The sequence below is a fragment of the Siniperca chuatsi genome, linkage group LG22 (assembly GCF_020085105.1).
Source record: "Siniperca chuatsi isolate FFG_IHB_CAS linkage group LG22, ASM2008510v1, whole genome shotgun sequence".
In the NCBI taxonomy this organism is placed as follows: Eukaryota; Metazoa; Chordata; class Actinopteri; order Centrarchiformes; family Sinipercidae; genus Siniperca; species Siniperca chuatsi.
In genome coordinates this window covers 724,233-734,698 of record NC_058063.1, presented here as the reverse complement: position 1 = coordinate 734,698, position 10,466 = coordinate 724,233, and the positions used below count along the sequence as shown (strand labels likewise).

The window sequence follows — 10,466 nt, the reverse complement described above, 5'->3', positions numbered from 1 at the left end:
ATGTTACAAGAAAGGGGGAGGGAATGGCCATTACAATTCCTCAGTGCAAGTTGACATGTTCAAATGTCTTGAATGCATCCAACCAACAGTCCAAAAGATCTTTTCTATCACAGAAAACAAGCAGTATTCACATGTCAAAAGCCAATTCAAATTTGAAAATGAAAATGCAACATAAACAGTGTAACCTGATTTTCCATTTATGCAAGCATTATTTAAGTCAAAATGAAAATGAAACTTTTTAACAATTTGAAAATGAAAATTGCATTTGACATCTCATTTTCAAAGACTTAACCTGCTGTACAATGGATAATATTCAAGTGCAATAAACAAAACAGTGCCCCCAGTCTATTGCATTTACATTCACATGTCACCATGCTTTTTTATATGGAATGCTGTTTTATTCAATATTTGATAAATAAATACATAAATATGCCTATGATATTAATAAATACGGCTATGAAATCAATAAATTAGTCAATATGGTTCAATAAATAAATAAATAGGTTTTTATTTCATTGGACTTTTATTTCATAATGCCACATTTATTTATTTCATGGGACTATTTCATAAATCACAGAGAGTTGAGGCAGACTAGCCAGAGAACATCAGAGAGAAAACTAGAAAATATTTTCTCCATAAAATATGATGCAGTTTTACCAAAATCAGTGAAAAAAGTTAAAAGTTGTGTTTTGTACAGTAATCAGTGAGGCCCGGCCCCCCAGAAACACTCCGCTCTGGCAGTGTCTATCGTCAACCTTATTCTTGTCTTATTTGTGGTCTAATAAGGCAGCAGGAAACTCTGCTAGGTTTGTTTTTAGTCTAGTTGCTTTACCAGGATTTGGCCCAACACAGCAAAACATCATCATGACTGTGTGTGGACAGTGCCAGCTGTCATACTCACGGTTGGAAGACGACATCAGACAGCTGAAACAGGAGCTTAAGAACAAAGATCAACTAATCCTGGGGTTTTCATCCATTGCCACTGCCCAGGCCAAACATCTCTCCACACTGGGCTCCCCCGGCTATGGCATCAGAGACGCCAGTCCATCCTCCAAGTGCTCGCACATAATGATGCCACGCTTCCATGGTCAGTTTCTGCCACTATCGGAGGGGAATCGATCCTTCCTCTGAATGATGACATGTAGCCCATCCTTAGGGCTAAACCCAAGTCATATGCCTGCTCCACACCTTGCAACTCGAAGTCGTGGGTAAGCAGTACTTTGGGTAAGCCGGACTTTCTGCTATCCAGGTGCCTGCGTAAAGGACATTACACCCACTGCTCTGCAGCTGATTCAACAACACAATGCTGCCTCTACAGTTGTAGTCCACATCGGCACCAAAGATATCAAAAACCAACAGTCAGAGATTCTCAAAAAGGATTACATGCATGGGCAGCCTGCTAGACACTGGGAAGCAGGTAATTATTGGAATTTTTGAAAAATTTTAATCTGTCTTTCGTCACAATCATAGTATTAAGGGTGACAAATGACATTTTTATGCATGCAGACAAAAGTGAATATTCCATCGTCATACGACTGGACTTGACTAATGCCATTGATACCATCGATCATGCCAATTTACTTGATAGGTTACATCACTGGGTTGGCATTTCTGGTACAGCTCTAAAGTTGTTTAATTTTTATTTGACTATTAGATCATTTTTCAATAATCATGTGTCCTCAGCTCCCCCACTGTGTGGAGTCCCTCTTCTCATTGTACATGCTTCCTGTGGGTCATTTGTTCAGCCGCTTTGATGATATGTCATATCACTGTTGTGCCGATGATACACAGATCAAATTTTTTTGCCAAACCCAATAACCTGAATCAACTGTTCTCCCTCCATGATTGCTTAGCCACCACCAAAGATTGGATGTCTCATGATTTTCTCCACCTAAAGCCTGTCAAGATTGGACCAGGTAACTTTGCCACTGCAGTTGATCAGTTTATTGGACCATTTCACTCTAATATAAAATTTACCGCTAGGAATCTTGCAATCATCTTGACCAGTATATGACTTTTGACCGTCATGTTACCAAGTTCGTCCAGACCTGTTTTCTTCAGCTAAGAAATATCGCTAAAATCAGATGTATCTGGTCTTCTGTGTCTCTGGAACTATTAATTCACACTTTAATTTTCTCCCATCTAGATTATTGTAATTCCCTCTACACGTGCCTCAGTCAAGCTGCTGCTAAATGGTTTACAGTTTGTCAAAAACGCAGCTGCCAGGCTACTAACTAAAACTAGCCGTCAATCCCACATTAAAAAATGTGTTGAGATCTCACAAGATTTTGTTGATTACATATAAGACTCCCAATTACATTTCTGATCTCCTCGTTCCTCATTCCACTTCTCGATCACTCAGATCCTCAAATCTCAGCCTTTTATCCATCCTGCACTCCATCCTCAAAACAAAAGCTGCTTGTGCCTTTGCTGTTTTAGCCCCAACCCTCTGGAATCATCTTCCACAAATCAGATTTACTGAATCTTTGGACTCTAAAACCCATCTCTATAGGCAAGCCTTTTCATAGATCTCCATCCCTGTTGTATGTTTTGGTTTGTTTCAGTTTGGTTTTGTGCTGTGTTTTTGTATTGTAATATATCTTTATTTATCTATTCATTTATATTTTCACTTTGTAACTGTGTTTTAAAATATGCTGTACAAATAAAGCTTTCTTACTTACTAATAAACAGTAAATTCATCTGTCATGTACTGCCGAGGCTTTCATCATACAGAAGTGGGTGTGGTTTCATTTAAAGTAGGTTGGAAAAATGATAGAGTTACCCAGGTCTGTAGGTAGAATATTAATTAACCAAGTCACTGAACGTGGAAGTTCATGTTGACTCAAAAAGAGCGTGGTGACTGTGGTCTACTCAATGAACAGCACCCTGTAACAACAGTGTCATCCCATATAAACCTTTACCACCTCAGGCTTCTGAAGTCCCCTGTACAGTAAGTACAATGCCATACCCCATACTGTAAATAGGCATACTTTACAACATACAAAGTAACATAAAGGCTGTAGGCCCACAGTATGTTCCTGACAATACTCTTTTCCCTGGACCTCTGTTCCAAAGTAAAAACACAAATGTAGCCCATAGTTATTTAGGAACTATGCCTATCCTCATTTTTGTCATATGATGTGTGTAGTGGTATGTGGACCCAAATGCAGATGACCAGGAAGCGTAATGAAGTGAAGTAGCTGGATGGCTATAGTGTTTATTGAGGGTGATGTGGTTTACAGGCAGGTACAGGCAAAAGGCAACAGGCAGATAGGTTACCGGCTGGCAGTGGTAGAAGCAGGGAAGTGAGTCCAAGGTGGCAAAACAGTTCAATAGGGAGCAGGCAAATTACAAAATCCAGGATCCAGCTAAGGTCCAAGGGAGACAAAGAATCCAATACAAAACTCACAGTAAGAATGCTGGGGAACTGGGCACAGGAACCAGGTACAACAAAAGGTGCCCCCAACAGAGACACACCCAAAAGTCAGGAACACCCACACAATGAGAACAGAACTCAAAACGGGAATCACACCATGAAGTAACAACAATGATCCAACACTGAAGAAAGACAGAGACCCGGACTAAATATCCCAGGGGAGGTGAAACAACGAGACACAGGTGCGAACAATCAAGGAAGGGCCAATAATCAAAACTGGAGGGAAAGCAAACAAAGACAGGAAGTAAAACCACAAGACACGCAAGGAGAGGGACACACTACAAAATAAAACAGGAAATGAAAAACCCTCAAACCATAACAATTTTTGTTATCATCTGTACCCCTCCAGTGTTGGTAATTACTATATGATCATTTTGAAATAAATCACAGCAGATTTATAAAATGCTACATAGGACTCATTACCCCATCTTCCCCCAAACTTCTAGCTTTGTTGCTTAATAATGGTCATACTCTGTAATAACAAATTATCTACAATATAAATTCTTTTTAAGTTCCCACATTGTTACCCCCTTATTCCCTAACTCCCACATCTCGTTCCCTTGTATCTACATGTATGTAGCTGTACGTATTATACAGCTACACAGTACAAAAGATTACACTGTCAATTGGGAAGAATTACGCTATATGTTGCAGGCGGAAATGGACAGATTTAATGTTGCAAGAATTTTCATAGCATTCTTTATCATTATGTTACAATACATAAATTATTAAAAATGTTAAAGCAATGGTGGAAGTATTCACATCCTTTACCTCAATGTAAAAGTTCTCCATGTATTAAGAATAAAACTACTCATTATGCAGAATGGTCCCTTCAACACTGTTAAATTATTAAATATACACTAAAAACATGTGTACACCTGAACATTACACCAGTTCAGTGTTCCAGTTCATCCCAAAGACCAAGAATATCATGTATGTAAACAGACAAATGCTTTATTTTATGGGTCAATAATTATCTAATAATTTCCAAGAAGTTTTCTGGAAAGACTATATAATTTGGCTGTTGGGAAATAGGAATTCCCTTGAAAGAAAAACTCAACTTAAACCAAAGTAAAGTTTTATTCATCATTAATTTATCTTTGAACATGTGACTCTCCATACATGTTGAGTTGGATGCTGCCTGTAGACAAATTATGTAGTTTTGCATAAGTTTTGCTCAGCTGTGTGCACTGAGTTGAGGGAGGTTACATAGCAATGAAATTGGAACTACTTAGCTGGAACTGTACTATTTGAACCCTGTATTTTACTTATAATTAGTACCAAATTACATACAATTTACATTATTTATAAATTTCTATATATATTTATTAATAAATTACAGAACCATAAAATAAAGTGTTACATTAAAAGGCCTTCCCCTAACTGTTGCCACAAAGCTTGAATCACATTGTTGTCTAAAATGTTACTGTATGCTGTAGTTTTAAGATTTCCCTTCATTAGAACTAAGGGGACCAAACGAGGAAAACATCCCCAGATTTTAAGTATGTGGACATACAGTATGTCCTGATACTTTTTGCCATATAGTATAGTATACTATTGTATTTTTAACACTTATGTATTAACATCTAGGCAACATTGTAATTTTGCAGCTGGTCCAGGTCGAGCTCATTCATTTTAACTACTTTTTATACTGTTGGGTAGTTTAACCTACAATAATGTATCATTTAATAAACTCACCATATCTTTTAGGAAAAATGACTTCAAATGTGATCACTTTATCACCTGAAATAACTGATCTAATTAACACATTCATCTCTGTACAGTTTCAACCAAAGCAATTAAACATGGCTATTGCAAAGATAATATTTAACATTATATAATATTTATCATAAATCAGCCAATCTTACTAAGAACAGCTCTGCATCTAAACAGAGACTGGAGGAAGAGTGGTATGACAAGGACTACAAAAATGTCAGAAAAAAACTGGACAGCAGTCCAACCTAAAACACCATCAGCCACAAAACACAGACCTGAGATGAAGTTATGTTGAAACACTGAAATAATACAAACAGATAAGACATAAGAAAAAACAACATGATCAGAAACTACGGGAAATTGAGTCCATTGATCAAAATCAGTTCTGGGAGTGATGGAACAACTTACACAACAAAAAAGACAACCTGGCCCTACAAAATGGTAATATTTGGAAAGATCATTTTGAAAAACTATATGAACAATGAAAGAATTAGAACAGCAAAAAAAACCTAAAATCTGGCAAAGCATGTGGACCTGATGGCATCAGGACAGAGATGCTGAAACACAGCAGCCCTGAGCTGAGACAGGCTCTGCTTCAGTTCTTCAATCTCGTTCTTCAGTCAAGTTGCTTTCCTAAGATCTGGCTTATTTCCCCAATACATAAGAGGAGATAAACTGGACTCTAACAGCTAGGCATCTGTGTGAGCAGTAATCTGGGGAAGGTTTTTTGCAAAAGACTTTTGATTCCATTTGGCAAGAGGGATCATATTATAAAATTGTCCAAATCAGGTGTAGGGGGTAAATTTCATGACATAAATAAGTCAATGTATGTCAGGGACCCCGCAGCAGTGTCTTTGTCTTGTGTCGCACTCTCTCACCTTTCGGGCCCAGCGCTGCCCCGAGGCGGCGGGTCAAAGAGACCCCGCGGCAGTGTGTCTTTGTCATCCTCTTCTGCTGCCGCCGCTTCTAGATCTTCATCTAGGTCTTCTTGTCGTTTCGACAACCTCCCGGAAGACCCGGAAGACGAATACATGTCGGAAGAAGAAGAGGAAGACGGAGGAAGAGAAGAAGAAGGAGAAGAAGGAGAAGGAGGAAGAGAAGAAGACGACGAAGAAGGAGCCCGAGAAGAAGGGGCCCAGAGGCGACGCGGGTTCATGTCCAAAGACGGCAAAGTCATATGGTACCCTGTGGCACTTCAGCACCGCAAACGGGGACACTCAAGCGACGAGAAGACCTCCACCTCCTCATCATCCTCATCCACCTCAGCCACCACTGCCCTACTGCCCTATGTGGGGCTGCTCATCCTGGCCAGCGTCTACAGGTTCTAGGTCGAGGCCGCGGCCAGCCTGTGGGACGCAGAGAGCGGATGGGCCGTGTTCCGTGCCGCCATGCCTCTCAAGGTCTTTCACGCCTACTCCTCACTGCTGCGATTTGACGACCGCGAGACCAGAGCCACCAGACACTCCGGGGACAAGCTGGCAGTGGTCAGGGAGCTGTGTGACATGTGGGTGGAGCAACTGGTAACATTCAGAGGTGCCTGTTTGTGTGTGTGTGTGTGTGTGTGTGTGTGTGTGTGTGTGTGTGTGTGTGCGTGTGTGTTGTGTTCTGCTGTGGAGCACAGTGTGACATCTCTCTCCCCCTCTCCTGTCTCTCTCTCTCTCCAGGTTGCTGTCCCTTTAGGCAGTACATGCCCAGCAAACAAGCCAAGTATGGAATCAATCCTGGGTGGGCAGCTACGCCTGGAAGATGCAGATCTACGATCTACACTGGGAAACCAGCAGCCGGTGGAGCCCTGGCCGCCGCCCCTGAAAGGAACCAGGGGATGCGCGTCGTGCTCGACCTGACCGAGGACCTGAGGGTCCCTCCTACGAGCTCGGACGGCAGCTCCTCTGCCGGAACCTCACCATGGTCGGCACGGTCAGGAAAAACAAGCCCGAGCTCCCGCCAGCACTGCTCGCCAACAAGGGCAGGGCGGTCCTCCCTGTTTACCTTCACGGGCACCACCGCCCTGGCCTCCTACGTACCCAAGAAGAACAGGCACGTGCTGCCCATGAGCACGCTGCACGTGGATGCCGCCAAAGTCAGCGACTGCAGCGACAGGAAGCCGGCCGTCGTCCTGCACTACAACAGGAACAAAGGTGGCGTGGACAAACTGGACAAGGTCGTCGCCACCTACAGCTGCAGGAGGATAACCGCCCGCTGGCCCCTGGTCATCTTCCACAACATGCTTAATGTGTCCACCTACAATGCCTTCATGATTTGGCGAGAGCTCAACCCAGGCTGGCTGTCTGGCAAGCGTTAAAACCACTATTAACTGAACCCTCTGTCTCTGTGTCTACTTCAGGGTCTGCCTAAATGAAAACCTAACAGAGGAGGCGCACACATAAACCTATAAGCACAATAACCAACTAAATTATTTGTATCTCTATCCATACTCGGAATGGGCGGGGCTTAAACTGGACATGGGTGGGACTAATCGGAAGTTGTTCATTTAAGCCTGAAATTGATATGGGTTGATCAGATGTTTATTAGAAAACTATATGTTTTGAATGAGGTTTATGAATGAGGTTCAAGGTCACTTTAAGTCTGCTGTCCTCTATCTACTGAATCCACCGATGTGTTCTCCCTTCCAGCTAGTATTAAAAAAATTAAGTTCTATCATTGTAAAAAACATCTGTCCCAGTGGTTAGACAATTTTAAACACTTTTTTCCTTTCCTTTTCCAGAATATTACACAGTAACATCAGAGTCTACTGAGACAACATCAACACCTGAACCAACTAATCCGACAGAAACAGTAACCTCTGAGCCTGCCGAGACAACCGTGGACCCTGAACCAACTGCTCAGACCAACACATTAACATCACAGTCTGCAGAGACCACATCCTCACCTGAATCTACAGTTTCTACAGATACAGTAACGCCTGACAATGCTGAAGCCACGTCAGTGTCTGAATCAACTGTTCCAACTGATTCAGTAACATCTGAATCAACCAGTCCCATTGACAAAGTAACATCAGAATCGGCCTGTTATGGTGCACAAGCTAAGGACCCAAACAGTCTTTATTACCTATGAATGGGGTGAAAGTGATATGTAGTTGAAGCACTTTGAGTAGTCAGAAAGACTAGAAAGGCGCTATATAAGTAGAGTCCATTTACCATTTCCACACTAAACAGGAAGCGCATCACGTCTTTCAAGCAATTATTAACGATCATTTCACTTCTTTAAGAAGAACTTTATTAATTTAAAGTTATTTATGATTATCTTTGATAATTCTGATATCCATAATTAATTGATCACGCCTACACAAGTGGGTGCCCCCCTTGAAACATTGTAAATCACAACACACAGCTGTTGAATAAACGTCTTATGCTTATTGTTTTTAGATTAGACTGTAGTGGTTGTTAGCTTAAGTTATTGTTAATCATTGCTAAGGTTAAATAAACTCTTTTGTATCTTTTAAAGAGGAGTTGCCTGTGGTTATTGTGTGAACGTGTTGTGAAAATAGCTGGTTGCGACAGTCCAACCATCAGAGTCTGCAGAGACCACCTTGCCACCTGAACCTACAGGTTCTACAGCTGCAGTAATGTCTGAGCCTGCTGTGACAACATCTGCCCATAAACCAACCAATCCCACTGACACAATAACCTCTGAGCCTGTCAAAACAACCACAGTACCTGAAGTACCACTCATACCAACATATTACCATCACAGCCTGCAGAGACTATGTCACCATCTCAACCTACTACAGGTCCTACAGACACAGTAACATCTGAGTCTGCTGGTACCACCTTGGTATCTGAATCAATGGGTCCAACTGATTCAATAACATCTGAGCCTGCCTGCAGCAACAATATCAGCACCTGAACCAACCAGTCCTACCAACAAATTCACATCTGAACCTGCCGAGACAGCTTTGGCACCTGAAGCAACTGCTCAACTGACACTTTTACCTCAGAGCCTGCAGAGACCACTTCACCACATCAATCTACAGGGTCCAGTGACAAAGCAACTTCCAAGACAGCTGAGACCACCTTGGTACCTGAACCAACCAGTCAAAATGATTGACACTAGCAGCTGAGACAAGGCCACATCTGCACCTGACAAAACCTATCCCACTGACACAATAACCTCTGAGCCAATCCAGACCACGTCAGCCCTTGAACCAACCAGTCCAACCAACACATTAACATCTGAGCCTTTTTTCACTTCCCAATGCCACAATCAGTGCTCTTGCATTAGAAGAAAAGATGGACGTAATGCAGCAACTGATAGAGCACTACTGATCATGGACACGCCTTAAGAAAGCAGTGGCATGAATCCTTAGGTAAGGACATTGCTGTGTCTGGCTAAGAAGAGAAGGGAGCAGTCACAGTGCAGACATTGCACTGTCTGACGCTGATGAGGATCAACAAAAACGGCACCTCCACAAACTTATGTCGAGCTACAAAACAAGCCTCAGCAAAAGAACTCTCATAGTGGATGATCTGAATGAAGCTGAACTGGAGATTATACGCCACTGAGAGAGAAGGAAATTCCAAGAGGAAATCAACACTCTACGAAAGGGTGAACCTGTCAAAAGTAACAGCCACATATATAAGCTCAACCTGGTTCTTCAAGATGGGATTCTTATAGTTGGAGAAAGGCTCAGTCAAGCAGCCATGCCAGAAGAATCCAAACACCCTGCCATCATCATTCAAAGTCAAGCGTGGAAGAGCTACTGTAAAGAGACAAGGTGTCATCTTCACCTGCTTAGCCATTCAAGCTGTCCAATTAGAAGCATTCCTGGACATGGACTTCATTAACGCTCTTCGCCAATTCATTGTGTTGGGACTCTGGTAGGGCAGGTTTGGTTATTAGCAAAATATCAAAGATATTTATGAAAATGAATACAATTATTATTAATTAACAAAATTATTAATATGGATTAATAATTACGGGGCACCACCCTTGGATGAGGGACCAATAACCAAATGTGAAAAACTGCCTCAAAAGTGGCTGTCCACTTTGAAATGCCAATATTTAAAGTAGTATCTTACATGAATAAGGTGGACAGCGAAGGGTGAATCCGAGCACTGACACAACCAGCTGTTATTGCAACACACACAAAATAACCACAGGCAACTGTTCCTTAAGGTACAATAGTGTTTATTTAACTTCAGCACTGATTAATAATCAATAACTTCAGCCAACAAACCATTATCATCTACTCTAAACACAATATCAATCAGCGAGCATGTAGAGAGTGTGTGTGTGTATGTGTAGGTGTGTGGTGTGTGTGTGTGTGTGTGTGTGTGTGTGTTTGTGACAATGT

General features: G+C 41.7%; 1 protein-coding gene across 1 annotated transcript; it reads left to right on the top strand.

The window, feature by feature from the left end:
- The first annotated feature begins 4,550 nt into the window (after positions 1–4,550).
- LOC122869988 lies at positions 4,551–8,587 on the top strand. Its single transcript, XM_044183518.1, has 2 exons — positions 4,551–6,656; positions 6,817–8,587. Exons 1-2 carry the CDS (start codon positions 5,981–5,983, stop codon positions 7,452–7,454), a joined length of 1,314 nt encoding a protein of 437 aa, XP_044039453.1. The 5' UTR covers positions 4,551–5,980; the 3' UTR covers positions 7,455–8,587.
- Positions 8,588–10,466: the final 1,879 nt, after the last annotated feature.

What these genes read in the sequence shown, in the direction of transcription:
- LOC122869988 (XM_044183518.1), top strand. Translation starts at nt 5,981, where the DNA reads ATGTCAGGGACCCCGCAGCAGTGTCTTTGTCTTGTGTCGCACTCTCTC. An exon ending in GTCAGGGAGCTGTGTGACAT is followed by an intron (nt 6,657 to 6,816) that starts GTGGGTGGAGCA and finishes CTCTCTCTCCAG; the next exon opens with GTTGCTGTCCCTTTAGGCAG.